The sequence below is a fragment of the Physeter macrocephalus genome, chromosome 6 (genome assembly GCF_002837175.3).
Source record: "Physeter macrocephalus isolate SW-GA chromosome 6, ASM283717v5, whole genome shotgun sequence".
Taxonomy (NCBI): Eukaryota; Metazoa; Chordata; class Mammalia; order Artiodactyla; family Physeteridae; genus Physeter; species Physeter macrocephalus.
This window is the reverse complement of record NC_041219.1, coordinates 78,065,564-78,087,732: the sequence shown is the minus strand read 5'-3', so window position 1 is coordinate 78,087,732 and position 22,169 is coordinate 78,065,564. Positions and strand designations below refer to the sequence as shown.

General features: G+C 38.2%; 1 protein-coding gene across 1 annotated transcript in view; it reads left to right on the top strand.

Moving 5' to 3' along the window:
* The window catches only part of AMN1 (antagonist of mitotic exit network 1 homolog), a 60,297-nt gene that overhangs the window by 19,715 nt on the left and 18,413 nt on the right, over positions 1-22,169 (top strand). The window contains exons 2-3 of the mRNA XM_024129288.3: positions 17,263-17,395; positions 21,118-21,262. Coding sequence (XP_023985056.1) covers positions 17,263-17,395; positions 21,118-21,262 — 278 coding nt within the window. The remainder of the gene's footprint in view (positions 1-17,262; positions 17,396-21,117; positions 21,263-22,169) is intronic.

The following is a 22,169-nucleotide window of genomic DNA, read 5'->3' as shown; positions in this document are numbered from 1 at the left end:
CAAGGCTTGATTTGTGACCCAAGATATGATCTATCCTGGAGAATGTTCCATGAACACTTGAGAAGAAAGTGTATTCTGTTGTTTTTGAATGGAATGTCCTATAAATATCTATTAAGTCCATCTTGTTTAATGTGTTGTTTAAAGCTTGTGTTTCCTTATTTGTTTTCATTTTGGATGATCTGTCCATTGGTGAAAGTGGGGTGTTAAAGTCCCCTACTATGATTGTGTTACTGTTGATTTCCCCTTTTATCGCTGTTAGCATTTACCTTATGTACTCCTGTGTTGGGTGCATAAATATTTACAATTGTTATATCTTCTTCTCCTTGATCATTATGTAGTGTCCTTCTTTGTCTCTTGTAATAGTATTTAAGTCTATTTTGTCTGATATGAGAATTGCTACTCTAGTTCTCTTTTGATTTCCATTTGCATGGAATCTTTTTCTGTCCCCTCACTTTCAGTCTGTATGTGTCCCTAGGTCTGAAGTCGGTCTCTTTTAGACAGCATATATATGGGTCTTGTTTTTGTATCCATTCAGCCAGTCTTTGTCTTTTGGTTGGAGTATTTAATCCATTTATATTTAAGGTAATTGTCAATATGTATGTTCCTATGAGCATTTTCTTAATTGTCTTCGGTTTGTTTTTCTAGGTCTTTTCCTTCTCTTGTATTTCCTGCCTAGAGAAGTTCCTTTAGCATTTGTTGTAAAGCTGGTTTGGTGGTGCTGAATGCTCTTAACTTTTGCTTGTCTGTAAAGGTTTTAATATCTCTATCGAACCTGAATGAGATCCTTGCTGGGTAGAGTAATCTTGGTTGTAGGTTTTTCCCTTTCATCATTTTAAATATGTCCAGCCACTCCCTTCTGGCTTGCAGAGTTTCTGCTGAAAGATTAGCGGTTAACCCTATGGGGGTTCCCTTGTATGTTATTTGTTGCTTTATCCTGCTGCTTTTAAAATTTTTTCTTTGTATTTAATTTTTGATAGTTTGATTAATATGTGTCTTGGTGTGTTTCTCCTTGGATTTATCCTGTATGGGACTCTCTACGCTTCCTGGGCTTGACTATTTCCATACCCATGTTAGGGAAGTTTTCAACTATAATGTCTTCAAATGTTTTCTCAGACCCTTTCTTTTTCTCTTCTTCTTCTGGGACCCCTATAATATGAGTGTTGGTGCGTTTAATGTTGTCCCAGAGGTCTCTGAGACTGTCTTCATTTCTTTTCATTATTTTTTCTTTATCCTGTTCTGTGGTAGTTATTAACACTATTTTATCTTCGAGGTCACTTATCTGTTCTTCTGCCTCAGTTATTCTGCTATTGATTCCTTCTAGAGAGTTTTTAATTTCATGTATTGTGTTGTTCATCATTGTGTGTTTACTCTTTAGTTCTTCCAGGTTCTTGTTAAATGTTTCCTCTTTTTTTCTCCATTTTATTTCCAAGATTTTGGATTATCTTTACTATCATTACTCTGAATTCTTTTTCAGGTAGACTGCCTATTTCCTGTTCATTTGTTAGGTCTGGTGGGTTTTTACCTTGCTCCTTCATCTCTGCATATTTCTCTGTCTTCTCATTTTGTTTAACTTATTGTGCTTGGCATGTCCTTTTCACAGCCTTCAGGCTCGTAGTTTTTGTTGTTTTTGGTGTCTGCCCCGAGTGGGTAAGGTTGGTTCAGTTGCCTGTGTAGGCTTCCTGGTGTAGGGGACTGGTGCCTGTATTCTGGTGGGTGGTGCTGGATCTTGTCTTTCTGGTGGTCAGGGCTGAGTCCAGTGGTGTGTTTTGGTGTGTCTGTGAACTTAGTATGATTTTAGGCAGCCTCTCTACTAATGGGTGGGGCTGTGTTCCTGTCTTGCTAGTTGTTTGGCATGGGGTGTCCAGCACTGGAGCTTGCTGGCCGCTGGGGGGAGCTGGGTCTTAGCATTGAGATGGAGATCGCTTGGAGAGCTCTTGCCAATTGATATTACCTGGGCCCGCTAGGTCTCTGGTGGTCCAATGTCCTGAACTCAGCTCTTCCACCTCAGAGGCTCAGGTCTGACACCAGGCCAGAGCACCAAGACCCTGTTAGTCAAGTGGCTCAGATGAAAAGGGAGAAAAAAAGAAAGAAAAATAAATAAATAAGTAAAATAAAACTATTAAAATAAAAAGTTTTTTAAATTATTAAAATAAAAAAGTAATTTTAAAAAAGACAGCAATGAAAGCAATAAACACATCTACCAATGATAACAAGCGCCAAAAACCATACTACAATAAACGTAAAAATCAGAAAGAAGTCAGTTGCAGGCAGAAAACCCCAAGTCCACCCTTGCTCCCAAAGTCCACCTCCTCAATTTTGGGTTGATTTGTTGTCTATTCAGGTACTCCACAGATGCAGGGTACCTCAAGTTTATTGTGGGGATTTAATCCGCTGCTCCTGAGGCTACACGGAGAAATTTCCCTTTCTCTTCTTTGTTCACACAGCTCCTGGGGTTCAGCTTTGGTTTTGGCCCTACCTCTGCCTGTAGGTTGCCCTCAGGCTTCTGTTCCTGCCCAGACAAGATGCGGTTAAAGCATCGGCTGATTAGGGGCTCTGGCTCACTCATGCCAGGAGGAGGGAGGGGTACGGTAATTATAATTGGAATGCGGGGTGAGCCAGCGGTGGCAGAGGCCGGTGTGACATTGCAACAGGCTGAGGTGCACCGTGTGTGTTCTCCCAGGGAAGTTATCCCTGGATCATGGCACCCTGGTAGTAGCGGGTTGCACAGGCTCCCTGTGGGTATGGATAGTGACCTGTGCTTGCACACAGGATCCTTGGTGGCTACAGCAGCAGCGTTAGTGTTTCCTGCCCATCTCTGGTGTATGAGCTGATAGCTGCGGCTCACACCAGTCTCTGGAGCTCGTTTAGGCGGTGCTCTGCCTTCTGTGGGCAGACAGGTAAGGAATCCCCTCTCCTCGTGCACCCCGAAACAATGGTCTCTTGCCTTTTAGACAGGTCCACACTTTTTCCCTGACTCCCTCCCTCCTAGCTGTGGCTCATTAGCCCCCTTCAGGCTGTGTTCATGCCGCCAGTCCTCTCCCTGGGATCTGAACTGTGAAGCCCAAGCCTCAGCTCTCAGTGCCCACCCGCCCCAATGGGTGAGCAGACAAGGCTCACAGGCTGGTGAGTGCTGGTGGGCACCGATCCTCTGTGCGGGAATCTCTCTGCTTTGCCCTCTGCACCCCTGTTGCCGTGCTCTCCTCCGTGGCTCCGAAGCTTCCCACCCACCCGCCCCCCATCTCTGCCAGTGAAGGGGCTTCCTAGTATGTGGAAACTTTTCTTCCTTCACAGCTCCCTCCCAGAGGTGCAGGTCCTGTCCCTATTCTTTTGTCTCTGTTTTCCCTTTTTTCTATTGCCCTCCCCAGGTACGTGGGGATTTTCTTGGCTTTTGGGAATCTGAGGTCTTCTGCCTGCATTCAGTAGGTGTTCTGTCGGAGTTGTTCCACGTGTAGATGTATTTTTTATGTATTTGTCAGGAGGAAGGTGATCTCCATGTGTTCTGCACAATCTTGAAGGTTCCCACTGAGTTCTTTATATATTTTAATATTGGTCCCTTATCAGATATATAATCAGGTGTATTTTTGATGTATTTGTGGGGAGGAAGGTGATCTCCATGTCTTACTCCTCTGCCATCTTGAAGGTCCCCCTAATTTATTTTTTTGGGGGCCACTCCGTGCAACATGCAAGATCTTAGTTCCCTGACCAGCTATTGAACCTGGGCCTCCTGCATTGGGAGTGCGGAGTCTTAACCACTGGACCACCAGGGTAGTCCAACAAGGATATTTTTTTAAAATATAAAATTTTATTCCTATAAAATTTATAGGAATCCCTCATATTTCCCACCTTCATGGGCATGGGCTACTGCAGGGGAACTTGGTGAGCAGTTTACTCAACCAAATGGTCATTATCTTCATAGGATAGAGGTTGGCAAACTTTTTCTGTAAAGGGCCGAAGAGAAATAGTTTCAGTTTTGTAGGCTTCTGTCACAATTACTCACCTCTGCCTTTGTAGAGCAAAAGCGGCCATAGACAATACATAATAAAGAAACAGTCATGACTGTGATTCAGTAAAACTTTATTTACAAAACCAGGCAGCAGACCAGGCTCAGCCCATGGGTCATAGTTTGCTGACCCTGATCTAGAACCAGTTCAATCCAAAAGGAGAATCCAGGTGACTAAACCAAGATTAAGTTTGAATTCTGTAAGCTCCTTTTTGGCCAGGCTGCCACCCAGCTGTACCAACCAGGCTGGCTTGGGGTAACTGTTAGGGAAAAGGAAGATGCATCGTGCTCAGGAAATGTCAGAGTAGAATTCTAAAATTTCAGAATTGGTCAAGATAACCCTCCACCCCTTTTATCCTGATCATTATCTAGAAGGTGGCCAAGGGGATGTGGACTCTTTCAGTGGATGCTTGCATTTAATTAAGATGTGTGGACCAGGAGAAAGTGAAGGAGGTAGAGTCAGAAATCTCTTTAGTTGACTTTTTAAAAAAATCCATTTACCTCTTGTTGGAACCAGCAGCTTGAGGATAATAAGAGATATGAAATGTCCATTGAATACCTTGACTATTGGTCCAGTGTTGAGTGAACCTTTGCAATAAGAGACATCATACTGTCCAACTGAATATGGCCTGAAAGGCCAAAATCATAACACATTTTATGTTATGGTCAATGTGGCTTGAGTTGGTTGATCAGACTGGAACAGTGACACCATAACCTGAAAACATATCGACAACAGTAAGGCATCAATGGAGGACCCAAGGCAAATGGTCAAAGGCTCAATATAGTCAGCTTGTCAGGAGTGAGAGGGGACAACACTCCATGTATTGTGGCCTATTTCACTAGAAAACAAACAGGCAAACTTTTTTTAAAAATTTATTTTATTTATTTTTGGCTGTGTTGGGTCTTCATTGCTGTGCACGGGCTTTCTCTAGTTGCAGCAAGCAGGGGCTACTCTTCATTGAGGTGTGGAGGCTTCTCATTGCAGTGGCTTCTCTTGTTGCAGAGCACGGGCTCTAGGCCCCCTGGGCTTCAGTAGTTGTGGCATGTGGGTTCAGTAGTTGTGGCTCATGGGCCCTAGAGTGCAGGCTCAGTAGCTGTGGCACACGGGCTTAGTTGCTCCGCAGCATGTTGGTTCTTCCTGGACCAGAGCTTGAACCCATGTCCCCTGCATTGGCAGGCAGATTCTTAACCACTGTGCCACCAGGGAAGCCCAACAGGCAAACTTTTGAAAGGAGGCACAAGACTGGCATGCAGTGGTAGCTTTAACATCAGACACAGATAATCCTTACTTTCTTCGGCCATGATGGTGGATGTGTTGCCATGTTCAGTGTGATGATGGATTCCCAGTAGCAATGACAGGGATCTGGGTGGGGCATACTTAAATTAACAGTATGAACCCAGCCATTCCATTAGGGAATGAGCCATTGCCATGTATATCAGCTATAATTTGTTTCTACAATTCACAGTCCTAAAGAGGACTTGATCTTTAATCTACCAATCTGTGGTCTTGCAAATGGCAGACCAGGTGACTAGGCAATTGGCAATAGTCCAAGAGTCAGTAAAAATATAAGCCTTAATCTTAATAGTTTTACCACTATCTAAGGTAGATATTGGCAAACTGCTGTAAGTCTAGACAATGAATATTTTTATACTTGCAGGCCTGGTCCCAGCTCTGCCATTATAGTGTGTGAAAACAGCCATAGACAGTACATAAATGAACAGACCTGGCTGTTTTCCAAGGAAACTTTATACACAAAAGCAGATAACAGGCCAGATTTGGCCCATTGGCCATAGTTTTCTGACCCCTGGTCTAAGACAGTGGTAACAGCTTTTATTGTATTTACCCAGAAACTGCCTTTGAGAGGACCCAGATGTTGGACTTAACAAAGACTTAAAGAAACTACTATAAACGTGTTCAAAGAACTAAAGGATACCATACTTACAGAAGTCAAGGGAGAAACAGCTTGGCAGTTCCTTAAAAAGTTAAACATAGAATTACCATATTACCCAGCAATTCCACTCCTAGGTATGTACCCAACATAATTGAAACTGGGTACTCAAACAAATACTTGTACACAAATGTTCATAGCAACACTGTTCACAACAGCCAAAATGTAGAAGCAACCAAAATGTCCATCACCAATGAATCAATAAACAAAATGAGGTATATCCTTACAATGAAATATCATTCAGCCATAAAAAGGAATAAAATGCTGATACATGAGCATGGATGAACCTCAGAAACATTATGCTAAGTGGAAGAAGCCAGACACAAAAATTCACATTTATATGAATTAATTTATATGAAATACCTGAAACAGAAAATTCCATAGTGAAAGAAAGCATATTGGTAGTTCCAGGTACTGGGGAAAAAGAGGAATGGAAATTGACTTCTTAATAAGTGTAAGTTTTCTTTTGGGCTAATGAAAATGTTTTATAAGTATACAGGTGGTGGTTATACAACATGAATATACAAAATGCCACTGAATTGTACACTTTAAATGATCAATTTTATATTATGCAAATTTTACCTCAATTTCAAAAAAGGAAAATAAAAGAAGTAAAGAAAGGCATGATAATGTCTCATACAGTAGATACAATAGAGAATATTTATATGGAGATAGAGAATATTTATATAGAGATAGAAATTATATATAAAAAAGAACCAAATGGAAATTCTGGAATTGAAAAAGTACAATAACTAAAATTTAAAAATCACTAGAGGGACTCAGTAGTAGATTTGAACTGGCAGAAGAAAGAATTATGAACTTGAAGATAAATAATAGTATGCAATCTGAAGAGTGGAAAGAAAATAGGATGAAGAAAATGGAACAGAACCTCAGAGAAGTATGGGATAAGCATGTCAACATACATGTGATGGGAATACCAGAACAAAAGGAGAGAAAGGAGCAGAAAAAAATTCTTGAAGAAATAATAGCTAAAAGCCAGATTTAATGAGAAATATTAATCTACACATCCAATAAACTCAGTGAATTGAAATTAACTCAATGAATTTGTAGGATAAATACAAAGATATCTAAACACAAATATCATAGTAAAAATGCTGAGGCCAAAGACCAGAAGAAAATCCTGTAAGCAGCAAGAGAAAAATTACTCATGTATAAAGGAAGCCTAATTAGATTAACAATGGACTTCTCATCAGAAACAATGGAGGCAGAAGGTAATGGGATGACATATTTAAAGTGCTGAAAGAAAAACCTCAACTAGGAATCCTATAAATAGCAAAACCCAACTTAAAAGTGGGAGCAGGATCTAAACAGATGGTTCTATAAAGGAGATATACAGATGGCTGACAAGCACATGCAAAGATGTTCAACATCATCAGCCAGCAGGGAAATGCAAATCAAAACCACAATGAGCTATTACTTCATAGCCACTGGGATGGCTATATTAAAAAAAGACAGATTAGGGACTTCCCTGGCAGTCCAGTGGTCAAGACTCCACGCTCCCAATGTAGGGGGCCCAGGTTCAGTCCCTGGTCAGGGAACTAGATCCTATGTGCATGCCACCACTAAGAGTCCGCATGCCACAACTAAGAGCTTGCATCCCATGATGAAGATCCTACGTGCTGCAACTAAGACCTGGTGCAGGCAAAAAAATAAATAAGTAAATTTTTTTTTTTTAAAAAGACAGATTAAAGAAAAAAGATAACATCAAATATTGAAAAGGATGTTGAGAAATTGGAACCCTCACACACAGCTGGTAGGAACATAAAATGGTGTAGCCACTTTGGAAAATAGTTCAGCAGTTCCTCAAATGTTTACACATAGAGTTACCATATGACCCAACAGTTTTTTGTGACCCAGCAACTGAGCTCTTAGATATGTCCCCAAAGGAAATGAAAACATATGTCCATCCAAAAACTCATACACAAATGTTTATAGCAGCATTATCCATAATAGCCTAAAAGTAGAGATAACCCAAATACCCATAAGCTGATGCATGGATAAACAAAAGGTGGTATATCCATATAATGGAATATTATTTGGTGGTAAAAAGGAATGAAGTGCTGATACATGTTACAACGTAGATGAACTTGAAAATGTTATGCTAAGTGAAGGAAGCCAGTAATAAAATACCACATATTTTATGATTCCATTTATATGAAATGTGCAGATAGGCTAATCTAGAGATACAGCAAATAGCACCCTGTCTCAATGTGTCCTCACATGGTAGAAGGGGCTAGGGATTTCTGTGGAGCTTCTGGTAGTTCCCTAGGCTGTGGAAGGTGGGGAGGATTGACAGGTGACTGCTAATGGGTACAAGATTCCTTTTTAGTGTATTGAAAATCTTCTGGAATTAGATAATGATGATGGATGCACAACTCTGTGGATTCACTAAAAACCACTGTTATATCAGTTATATCTTAATAAAGCAGTTACTCCCCAAATGATCTTTTTTAGTTAAGCTTTTAACTTTTAGAATAAATGACATAACTTTCTGCTGATGGTAGAGCATCTGATTTCAATATCATAACAGAGTTGAGGATAATGAGAGCTGAGAGAGTCTAAACTCATTACCCTTCTTATTTCTTGTAGTCCATCCAGTATGAATTACTTAAAATGTGTAAACAACCTAAATAATGCATAGTTTTGGAAAACGGGAGTGAAATCCGTGGAGATGTGCCACCCAGCTCACCCTTCAGGGAAGGACTTTCTGCCTTCCTGTGGGAGGAGGGTGAGCAGATAGCTTCCATTACTCAGCTCCATCAGAATCTACCTCTGTTGCAGAGCCACCTAGCTTGAGGTCACACTCTTCCAAGAGCAGCCCACATCAATGGCAAGGATATAAAGTCCCAGCCAAAAATAGAATTCCTGTTTAAAAACTAGTATCTCATGCATTTATTATGTGCAGGTGTATGGTTTGAATTTTCACTGTTAATATCCTCAAGATGGATAGATAACAGTTAACTATGCTTTGGAATTTGTGAATACTTATGAGGTCTGCTATGGTCTGAATGTTTTTGTACCTCTAAAATTCATATGTTGCAATCCTACCCCTAAAGGTATGCTGTTAGTAGCTGGGGCCTTTGGGAGGTGTTTAAATCATGAGGGTGGAGCCTTATGAATGGGATTAGTGCCTTTACAAAAGAATCTCCAGAGAAATCCCTAGCCCCTTCCACCATGTGAGGACACATAAAGAAGGTCCCAGCTGTGAATCAGGAAGAGAGCCCTTACCCAACAATGCTGGCACTTTGATCTTGGACTTCCAGCATCCAGAACTGTAAAAATTAAAGTTCTTTTGTTTTTAAGCTACCCGGTCTATGGTATTTTGTTATTGCAGTTCAACAAGATAAAGACAGGGTCCTTAAGAAGAGGAAAACTGAAACCTTCTCAATGAGGTTTGCTTTCACAACACAAAGAACACAGGACTCTCATGCAAAACTACTTGTGCAAAGAAGCGTTAACAGTCAAAATTTACAAAGTATCTAAAGAAAAAAATAGCATGAAATAGACTCAACAGAAAATAGGAGAATTGACATTTTAAGAACTACAGACAATAGAATTTTGAAAAATATTTTAAAACAAAGATATTGGAAATGTTCAAAAACAAAGGAGCAGTTATCCTTAAGGGAAGGATATAGATAAAATAACGGACAGATTTTTTTAAAAATTAAAAACCCTAAGAAAGAAAAAGGTAGTCATTGAAATAACCACCTAAATTCCTTTGCATGTTTCATAATGGATGATAGACTGGATTTTGACCCCATCCTGTCTTAAAATAAGACCTACTAGTCCCCCCCCCACCCCATTCCATACTTTTTCACAGTTAGCTGAGTCTGGGACCCTGCAGGCACTTTTTTTTTTTTTTTAAGTTTTTTTTTTAACTTCTTTATTGGAGTGTAATTGCTTTACAATGGTGTGTTAGTTTCTGCTTTACAACAAAGTGAATCAGCTATACATATACACATATCCCCATATCCCCTCCCTCTTGCGTCTCCCTCCCAACCTCCCTATCCCACCCCTCTAGGTGGTCAAAAGCACCGAGCTGATCTCCCTGTGCCATGTGGCTGCTTCCCACTAGCTATTTTACATTTGGTAGTATATATATGTCCATGCCACTGTCTCACTTTGTCCCAGCTTACCCTTCCCCCTCTCCGTGTCCTCAAGTCCATTATCTACATCTGCGTCTTTATTCCTGTCTTGCCCCTAGGTTCTTCAGAACCTTTTTTTTAAAATTCTATATATATGTGTTAGCGTACGGCATTTGTTTTTCTCTTTCTGACTTACTTCACTCTGTATGGCAGACAGAGTCCATCCACCTCACTACAAATAACTCAGTTTCGTTTCTTTTTATGGTTGCCTGCAGGCACTTTTGAGGTCATCATTACTGCTGGTTGGCCTTATCCTGCTACTTGGAATACTATTGATAGTAGCTTTAATTAAATGCTTTAAGTGACAAATTGAACAGATTTGGCTTTAGCCTCTGTTGGTCAAATTAATTAAAATGGCTGACAGAGTGGCTTACTTACATGAATATTTTAATTCAGCCAAGAACATGTTGGGGTAGATTGTTGGGAGAGACAGTGCTGTGGACCTGCACATTCTTGCTGGGTATACCAAGAATGTGGGGCCTTGATTACCTAGGACATTTCTCAAGGTTGTGTTTGTAGCAGACACACTTGAGGGATGAAGTATTTTCTCCTTCCAAAAAGAGCAGGCTTGCTTCAGTTTGATATAAAAATGGTGAATTCCCCCAAGCTCAGTGTTCCTCTCCTGTAATACAACCACTGCATGGGCAAACATCTATCTGGACCTACCTACATTATATTTGCAGGACTTGGAGGGCATGGGGAACCAACAGAAACATGAAGCTCTGGCTACTGCTCTTGTCATTAGTAATAAAGTGCCTGGGGAACCAACAGAAACATGAAGCTCTGGCTACTGCTCTTGTCATTAGTAATAAAGTCCTTTTTCTCTGACCCAGGGATCTCATGTCTTCTGCTAGCATTCATGAAATGGTAATAAAGCTAACTCATAAACTAGTAAGTAAGGCAAACTCTCAGACTCTGCACAGTTCTTGACAATTGCAAAAATCAATTACAAGAGGGTTTTTAAGTCAAAAAGTGAAAGGTAAAACAATGAATGAAATTTTTCTAGAAGAAAGCATAGGAGACTATTTTCATGAATGTAGAACAGTGAAACAGGACACAAAAAAATACTTGCTATAAAGAAAACACATATTGGACCTCATTAAATGTACTTCTCTATAACATAAAACATGATTAAGAGAATGAAAAGGCAAACCACAGAATGGGAGTCTATAATTGCAACATATATAATCAACAGAAGGCTCATGTCTGTAATATAAGAGGAACTCCTACGTACCACTAAGTAAAACAGTCAACCCAAAAGAAAACTGGACATGATACTTGAACAGAAACTCCAAGAGACTATCCAAATGTATCAATACAATAAAGGAATGAAAATGTGCTCAAATTAATAATCTGGGATTGCAATTTAAAGCCACAATACATTGTTACTGTACCCTCACTGTACTGGCAAAAATTAAAGAGACTGACAATGCCAACTGTTGACAAGGATATGGATTCCAGAAACGTTCATTGACTGATGGTAGGATTTTGAATCAGTACAAACACTTTGGAAAACTGTTGGGCATTAAGCTAAACAAATGCATACCATATGAGTCAGCAGTTCCACTCCCAGGTATATACTTGATTGAAACATAGGCACATGTGTACCAAGAGACATGTCCCCAAATATTCATATTAATATTCCTAATAGTAAAAAATTATAAACCACCACACTGTACATCAACAGTCAGATAAATAAATTGTTCATACAGTAGAATATTATGCAGCAGTGAAAATGGGCATGAACAAACTATAGCTGTCTACAACAATGCAGATGAATCATGCAAAGATGTTAGCAAAAGAAGCCAAAGAAAGATGGTGGAGCAATAGTAAAACCAGACTGAATGGTTTTACTGAAGTGAAAAACATCAATATAGATAGAGACATTTCTTAAGGGTAAAAGGAATGTTCCATGAGAAGATAAAATGATCATGAATTTGCAGCCAACACCATAGTCTTATAAAAAGGAAAACTGTCACAATTACAAGGACAATTGTCAAATTTAATCATGGTAGGAAACTTAATTCACGATACTTTATAAGTACAGAAAGAATACTATATGCTCTTTATGCATATATACTTTAGTATTAAAAGTATAATAAAATCATGGACAGAAACTATTTTTAAAACTTCATGGTAGTAGTTGTTTCTGCAAAGGGAGATAAAGAGAGTCAACCTGAATAGGTGGACAGAGGCTTTAATTTTATCTGAAATGTTATATAATAGATTTACTCTTATTAATATTATTAGTATTAATATCATAATTATATTAGTAATTATTAATTATATTATTAATATAATGTTTTGAAATGGATTAAAGACCTAAACATAAGGCTGGATACTATAAAACTCTTAAAGGAAAACATAGGCAGAACACTCATTGACATAAATCACAGCAAGATCTTTTTCGATCCACCTCCTAGATTAATGAAAATAAAAACAAAAATAAATGATTGGGACCTAATTAAACTTAAAAGCTTTTTCACAGCAAAGGAAACCATAAACAAAATGAAAAGACAACCCTCAGAATGGGAGAAAATATTTGCAAACAAAGCAACTGACAAGGGATTAATCTCCAAAATATACAAACAGCTCATGCAGCTCAATATCAAAAAAACCAACCCAATCAAAAAATTGGCAGAAGACCTACGTAGACATTTCTCCAAAGAAGACATACAGGTGGCCCAAAAGCACATGAAAAAATGTTCAACATCACTAATTATTAGAGAAATGCAAATCAAAACTACAATGAGGTATCACCTCATACCAGTCAGAATGGCCATCATCAAAAAATGTACAAACAGGGACTTCCCTGATGGTCCAGTGGTAAAGAATCTGCCTTACAATGCGGGGGACGCGGGTTCGATCACTGGTCAGGGAACTAAGATCCCACATGCCGCGGGGCAACTAAGCCTACACGCCACAACTACTGAGCTCGCGCACCTCAACTAGAGAGCCTGCGTGCCACAAACTGCAGAGCCCATGTGCTCTGGAACCCGTGCACCACAGCTACAAAGCCCACGTGCCCTGGAGCCAGTGTGCCACAACTAGAGAAGAGAAAACCCGCATGCCACAACTAGAGAGAAGCCTGCGCACCGCAACGAAAGATCCCTCATGCCTCAATGAAGATCTTGCACACTGCAACTAAGACCTGATGCAGCCAAAAATAAATTTTTAAAAAAAATCTACAAACAGTAAATGCTGGAGATGGTGTGGAGAAAAGGGAACTCTCCTACACTGTTGGTGGCAATGTAAATTGGTACAACCTCTGTGGAGAACAGTATGGAGGTTCCTTATAAAACGAAAAATAGAACTACCATATGACACAGCAATCCCATGCTTGGGCATATATCCTGAGCAAACCATAATTCAAAAAGATACATACACCCCAATGTTCATTGCAGCACTATTTACAATAGCCAGGACATGGCAACACCTAAATGTCCATCGACAGAGGAATGGATAAAGAAGATGTGGTACATATATACGATGGAATATTACTCAGCCATAAAAAAGAACGAAATAACGCCATTTGCAGCAACATGGATGGACCTAGAGATTGTCATACTAAATGAAGTAAGTCAGACAGAGAAAGACAAATATATCACTTATATGTGGAATCTAAAAATAGCGTACAAATGAAGTTATCTACAAGAGAAAAATAGAGTTACAGTCATAGAAAACAAACTTATGGTTACCAGGGGGTAGGGAGAGGGGGAGAGATAAATTGGGAGGTTTTGATTGACATATACACATGACTGTATATAAAACAGATAACTAATAAGGACCTACTGTATAGCACAGGGAACTCTACTCAATACTCTGTAATGGGCTATGTGGGAAAAGAATCTAAAAAAGAGTGGATATATGTATATGTATAACTGATTCACTTTGCTGTACACCTGAAACTAACACAACATTCTAAATCAGTTATACTCCAATAAAAAATTTTTTAAAAAAGAACAACTTCATGGTAGTAGTTGTTTCTGCAAAGGGAGATAAAGAAAGTAAACCTGAATAGGCAGACAGAGGAGGCTTTAATTTTATCTGAAGTGTTTTATATCTTATGAAAGATACCTGACACAAAATGGTAAAATAAATTTTAAAATTCTTGGTTTGGGGTACATGATTGATATCATTCTATTTTATTTTTCTGTATTTTTGAAAATTTTCATTATAAAGCAGTAATGTACATAACCTAGCAAAAACTTGTAGAAATAAAAAGAAAAGTTGATTTCAAAATACAAGTATTGCAAACTAAGAATTCTATGGATTTAGTAGAAAAAATAAGAACATAGAAGAATTAAATGATACTCATCAATAAATAATCATATACACATAATATATTTGTGTACTAATCAATAAATAATCACATACACATAATATATTTGTGTATACATACACGGAGAGAGATATTTAGACACACATATATAATACACAGAAAGAGAACATTACATCTCTCAGATAGTATACATTCTCTGAATATTTATAGAGCATATACAAAATCACTCATGCATGTGGCCACAAAAATACCTCTTACAAATTTAAGTAAAAAACAACAAAATAGACAAAAGATATGAATAGACAATCCTGAGAAAAGAAAATCTAGATAGCCAGCATGTTTATGAAAAGATATTAAATTTACTAGTAATTAAAGAAATACAAATTAAAGTAATGAGATACCACTTTTCACCCATGAGATCTTCCAACATTTAAGAGTAAGTAGATCTTAAAAACAGTGCTAAGGGATTTCCCTGGTGGGGCAGTGGTTAAGAATCCACCTGCCAATGCAGGGGACATGGGTTCGAGCCCTGGTTTGGGAAGATCCCACATGCCATGGAGCAGCTAAGCCTGTGAGCCACAACTACTGAAGCCCATGCACCTAGAGCCTGTGCTCTGCAACAAGAGAAGCCACCACAGTGAGAAACCCATGCACCACAACGAAGAGTAGCCCCCACTCACTGCAACTAGAGAAAGCCCACGCACAGCAACGAAGACCCAACACAGCCAAAAATAATTAATAAACAAATAACAAAAAAACAAAACAAAACAAAAAAAACAGTGCTGAGTGAAAGACTAAGCAAATCTATGACAAATACCACATACATAAATTAGAAATACATCCATATAACAATCATGTTAAGAGGGTACATACAACAAAAGGATACATATTAGACATTAGAATGGTTTCCTGGAGTGGTGGGGTATGAGATTGGGAAATGGACATAATGGAAAAATAAATAAAATGAACAATAATACCTACTGCTTAGGGATGTAGAGGAAAGGGAACCCTCCAACACTGCTGATGGAAATATGAAGAAAACAATCTGACACCATATGTTAACGTATCCTAGAAACAGTGGAATTCTCATCAATAGGGGATGACTAAAGTAATCCACACTGTGAAATATTATATCGGCATTAAAGGAGAGCTAAAACCACACTTAATGCTTTAAAGAATTTCCTAAGGTATTATTGAATGAAAGAGCATGTAGAAAAGTGAGTATACAGTGATACCATTCTAGGAAACAGTGATCTCTCCCCACCCCCAACCTAACCCTTTAAATGTATGTTTGAGGACATACATACATGTGTGAGTAAACGTGTGTGTACAAGTACAGAGAAAAAATAAGAGGGAACATACACAGAATAGGGTGAGGAACTAAATAATGGAAGGGGGAAGGAAAGGAGAGGGAAAGGCAGAGGCAACCGAAAGAAGAAAAAATAAAGATTGCACTAAAAAAATTCAACTGTATGATCATATTTATTCATGAATGTAAAAGTGTATATATGAGGGAGTATTTGTAGGCAGAAATTAAATAAGGTTTGTATTATTTGTTTAACATACGAGTGTCTCGGATAGTTGGAATCTCAGGCCACATATGAGGTATGTTGGTCATGTAGGTCTCGGTTGTTGCCTGCTTTGATAACTGTGCATATGCAATACTGGCACTAAGTTTATTATCTCTGTGATTTGTACTATTTGTGGAATCTTGGTGGTTACAGTTCTTTCTTGAGTGATTCTAATACCTGCATAATTTTTAAGAAAAATAGTGAAAGCAAGATTATTGGATTAACAAATAAAATTTGTCAATTCGTAGGCCCTAGTTTAATGTTTACTTAGAAATATGTGACTAAAAACTTGGTGGAAACTGTGTCTTAGGAATTGGAGAGACTGACTTAAGAAAAATATCTTGTCATCAGAATGCATTTTAGTAAATGAGGTATGCTGAGAAAAAGTTGTAGAGGAAAAGAAACTTGCCCATAACTGAGTACAGACTAGGCTTTTGCATCTTACCAAGCTTCAGTTGTAAATATTCATATAAAATGTACACCCTGTTTATGAAAAGACTAAGCGCTAACAAATAGCATTTGGAAGTTCCTTTAAAAACTAAAAATAGAACTACCATATGACCCAGCAATCCCACTACTGGGCATATACCCTGAGAAAACTATAATTCAAAAAGAGACATGTACCACAGTGTTCACTGCAGCACTATTACAATAGCCAGGACATGGAACCAACCTAAATGTCCATCGACAGATGAATGGATAAAGAAGATGTGGCACATATACACAATGGAATATTACTCCATCATTAAAAGAAACAAAATTGAGTTATTTGTAGTGAGGTGGATGGACCTAGAGTCTGTCATACAGAGTGAAGTAAGTCAGAAAGAGAAAAACAGATACCATATGCTGACACATATATATGGAATCTAAAAAAAAAAAAAAGGTACTGATGAACCTAGTTGCAGGGCAGGAATAAAGATGCAGACATAGAGAGTGGACTTGAGGACACAGGATGGGAGGGGGAAGCTGGGACGAAATGAGAGTAGCATCGACATATATACACTACCAAATGTGAAGCAGTTAGCTAGTGGGAAGCAGCCGCATAGCACAGGGCGATCAGCTCGGTGCTTTGTGACCACCTAGAGGGGTGGGATAGGGAGGGTGGGAGGGAGGCTCAAGAGGGAGGGGATATGGGGACATACATATGCATATGGCTGATTCACTTTGGTGTACAGCAGAAACTAACACAGTATTGTGAAGCGATTATTCTCCAATAACGATCTATTTAAAAAAAACTAATATTAGGAATCAGCACCTGTACAGTGTAATTTACTACATTGTATTTGTATTTCAGATGCCTTTGGTGCTTCATGAAGAATATTTCTAGATACATCACAGACATTAAGCCTTTGCCACCCAACATAAAAGACAGACTGATCAAAATAATGAGCGTGCAGGGGCAGATAACAGATTCGAATATAAGTGAGGTAAGAGCATATGCAAAGAGCATGTATAGCCCGTAAAGCAGGCTATTATATTTTACTGTTTAGCTATGGTTTCAGATTTTTGGAACAGTGGTTTATAGTAGGATTAGTAATAATTTTAAAATACAATAAAGTGTTGGGGTTCTTTTTTTCTCCAGATAACCAGAATGTCCATGTGTAATAGTTTCTAAAAAATCTTCTCCCACTATTCTTTCAGGTGTTTCTCTTGTCTTCATGGTACCAGCATCCATGAACTCCATATTTTCAAGAAGTTTAAACTTTTTGATTGAGTATACTTTAATAAAGCTGGAAGAAAATTAAAATGCAGGGTGAATAAACAAATGGCAAAAAAAAAGACCCACAATAAGAAATATATATGTTACATTGTGATGCTAGCGCACAAGCCACACCTATGTGTAACAGTACTCTGTACAGTACACTTGGATATTTTCTATTTTATTCTAGTATGTCTTATTCCATTTAAAAACTGATCGTAGCCTATTGACTTTGTCCATTCATGGTTAGCAGTCAAAAATCACTCTTCTAAATTCTTCTCATTCTTCTTGGGTACCTCACTCCAGCTAATTTATACTCACTCCCCTTCACTAACTAAGCTAAAATTAACTATTCTGTAAGGGAATAAGTATAGTAAAGGCCTCCAACCTGAATTAAAATTCTAGCCTTGCTACTCTTTCTGACATTGAACCACAGTTGTCTTAACTGTAAAATGGGTTTGCAGCTATCATCACTCACTGCCTACAGAGACTGGAACTACTTATTGCTGACTTTACTACATATTCTGCCCAAAGCCTGTGATCAAAAGGAAGCAAGCTCTGATGGTAGCACTCCCCATATGTCTGCAGTGGTGACTTCACATTGGAATTGTGCTTCAGTGTGCCATAGTGTTTCCTCTACATTAACTTGATGTGCCTTTAATGCTTTATTTTCTTCCTGTTAGCTTGCATTTGAACATAGACATTTTAGTGTTGTAGTCTGCTTTGCTCTTTGGAGGTAGAATCCAGTTCTTATTGTTGATGGTTCTGTGGATGTATATAATGGATGTGTGGCTCACAGATGAAACATTGACGCTGCAGAAAACGTGGTTTTCTTCACTTCCCCACATCCCTTTAACCTGTATTTCAGTGACTTAAATTTTTGTTTTATGACAGTCCTGAACATTCATTTAAACCTAATTTTACCTGAATAAAAAAGGGCTAAGGGGGTAAATGAGATAGAAAAATCAGAAGCATTATTTCCCTTGGTGTTTCCATCTAATCCCCATCCTTATGAAAGTCCTGCTTACGAAATTATTTAAAAGAACAGATCTAACATTTTTTTAAAAGTTGCACACATCTGGGGATGGCTCTTTTTGAAAAATTTCCTGAATCTTTTTTTTTTTTTTTTTTTTGTGGTACGCAGGCCCTCTCACTGTTGTGGTCTCTCCCGTTGCGGAGCACAGGCTCCGGACGCACAGGTTCAGTGGCCATGGCTCACGGGCCCAGCCACTCCACGGCATGTGGGATCTTCCCAGACCAGGGCACGAACCTGTGTCCCCTGCATCAGCAGGCGGATTCTCAACCACTGCGCCACCAGGGAAGCCCTCCTGAATCTTTTTATAGTCTCTGGGTGGAGAAGGCCTTTTTAAACATGACACCAAGTTAGAAAACAAGAAGAAAAAGATTGATAGATTTAAATATATAAAAATATAAACTTCTTTATGGCAAGAAAAGAAAATAAAGTAACAAACTAGGAAAAATATTTGCAATATGTATGAAATTCTATTTTTTAAATCATGCCTGCAAACCACTAAGAAAAATCAAAACAAACAAATAATAGAACAGAAGAATCAGGAAATACTCCAAGGAAAAAATATAAATCACCAATAATACATAAAAGGATATTTAACCTTATTAGTAATCAAAGTCACAGTTTGTCTTTCAGTTTGGCAGAGACTTCAAAAATAGTAATACCTGGTGCTGGCAATAGTGTGGGGGGCAATCACTTTTATCCCCTGCTGTGGGAGTGTAAATTGATTTTAAAAAACCTTTTAGGAGGACAGTTTGGCATTCTATCAAAAGTCCTAAAAATTTGCTTACCATTGACTCAAAAATTTCACTTCTGTTATTTTTTTCCAGCTTTATTGAGATACGTGACATATAACCTTGTGTAAGTTTAAGGTGTACAACACACGTGATGACTTGATACACTTATATATTATGAAATGGTTACCACGGTAGGTTAGTTAACATCTCCATCACCTCACATAATTACCATTTACTGGTGTTAATCTCAAGAAAATAATAATTTTAAAAGCACACGAGAATGCTCACCATAACATTTTCGTAATAATAAAATAGCTAACAGTTATATATAGCATATATTATAAGCAAGGCACCTTTATTTCTCACAAATATTGTCCTCATCTTAATGAGGATAGTGAGGCACAAAAAGAAAGCAGAGCTTGATCACAATCACAGGGTTGGAACTCAGGCGGCCTGCCTCCAGAGTACATGCTCTTATACACTGTACTATACTGCCCCTTAAAATCAGTCTGAATGTTCAACTTAAGTGTTTGCCAATGTAGGATGCATTTAATAAGTTATGGTGCATGCATAAAATGAAACAGTATGCAACCACAATTAATTATTTTTATAAAAAGTGCCCATTTATAAATATATGTGATCTGATCCCATTTTTCTTCAAATGTTTTTTTAAAAACTCAGAAAACATCAAAACTATATGTTTGTCACTGGGTGTTGATATTATGGGTAATTTTAGCCATAACTAGTTAAACGCATGGCCTTTGGAATTAGGAAGACCTGGCTTCCAATCCTAGCTCTGCTCCTTTTTTAGCTGTGTACTTTGTGTTGCTACTTAAGCTCTGGGTGCCTCAATTTTCTCATTTATAAAATAGCAATGACCAATCTCTTAGGGTGGTGTGTGTGTGTGTGTATGTGTGTGTGTATGTGTATGTGTATGTGAGAGAGAGAGAGAATATTAAATGACATATTTTATATAACACACTTAGTACCCTTCCTGGTAAGTGCTCAATAAATAGAAATAGTTATTTGTATCATTTCTATAATTTTTCTGTGCTGTCTGAATGTCTTACAATAACAGTACCTTACTTTCATGTTCAGAAAAGTATAAGCCATTTCTATTTTCATAAAAATAAAGCAAAAGAGAAGGAAAATACCCCCAGAAAAGAGCTCAGAATGCTTTGAAATTGATCTGCTATTTGTTGCCCTCAAGTAAACATTCAGTAATACTGGGTTTGTTCGTACTAGCTCCCAAAAATAAAAATGAAGGAGGTAAATATTCTAGATAAGCATTTGGTATATAAGTGCTTAAAGACTCGTACTTGCTGAGCAAAGAGACACGTAGTTAGAATCTCTAATAATAGGAACCACTGGAAGAGGATAAGCTCCCCCCACCACCTTGGTTCTGCTTGCAAGTCTAATGGGTCCTTACTCTGTACCAGCTGTCTCAACAGTGCTCTGTGTCCCAGTAAGACTTTGGGGACACTAGAAGCTGCACCTCCAGTTGGAAGTAGGTTGGTTTTTTCCCTGCTCTATGTATCTGTCTTCACACAGATATGTTTCCGTATTCTTTGCTGTATTTTCCACTTGCTGTTTGTCTGTTATGACCATCAAAACACTGAATATGGAATAAACATGTATATTTATAGGAAATATTAATTTCTCAAAATCATGTATTTATTATAGATTTTACATCCTGAAGTGCAAACTCTAGATCTACGAAGCTGTGATATTTCAGATACTGCTCTCCTGCACCTATGTAACTGCAGAAAATTGAAGAAATTAATTTTAAATTCCTCAAAAGAAAACAGAATTTCCATAACTTCAAAAGGTATGTTTATTAACACAATGAATTGGTTGAGTACTATTCACCATCTGGCATAATTTGGGGGCAGAGATGGGGAAAATATGTTAGCAGAGAGCATAAAGATGTCAAAGAAATAAGAGCTATATTTATCAATAAAATATTCAAACTAAGCTAAAGAATCCAAATTAGAATTCTTGCTTATAATCAGTGCTGAAAGTTGGGAAATACACTAAGTCACTACCTTGAAGCTTAAACATATTTAAAAGAAGCATGGATAGATACCTCTATATTTTATATATTTTGCCTAGTATAGTGAAACAAGAAATGACCAGTTCATACTTTGTTAAGGCTTTCTTGTAATATTACAACAGAAAGTTAAATCATCATCAGATTAAATTTACTAGGCACTCTCCTATCAGCCTGTTCAATGCATAGTTTTGTAGCCAGAGCATAAGCTGCCCCATTTTGAACAGCACAAAACTAATCATATATTTTCCAATTCTGCGGCCATAAAACTATTTTAGACAATGACTGATTGACTAGGAAAGAACTAATCCTGCTTGCTTAATTCTAGATACCAACTTCAAGGACATGGGCCCGAAAGATGGCAACAATTTATACTATAAGCCAGTCACATAGCAAAATCACCAAGCTCCCAGTTCCCTGAAAGATATAAAGGTCTAACACACACTCCTAAGTTGTTTTTACAGGAAGCATACCCCCACGAGATGAAAACTGCTGACCATCAGCATGTAGACCCCAGACTGCTTGAAACCAGAAGATTGGTGTTGCTTGAAACTTCACCTGATGCCAACCAATCTGAAAATTGTGTACAAACTGCTCATGTACCCTGCAGCTCCCTCCCTCACACTGCCTATAAAACCTTTGTCTCCCAACCGGCAACTTGGAGATGGTCTTAGGACAGTAGTCC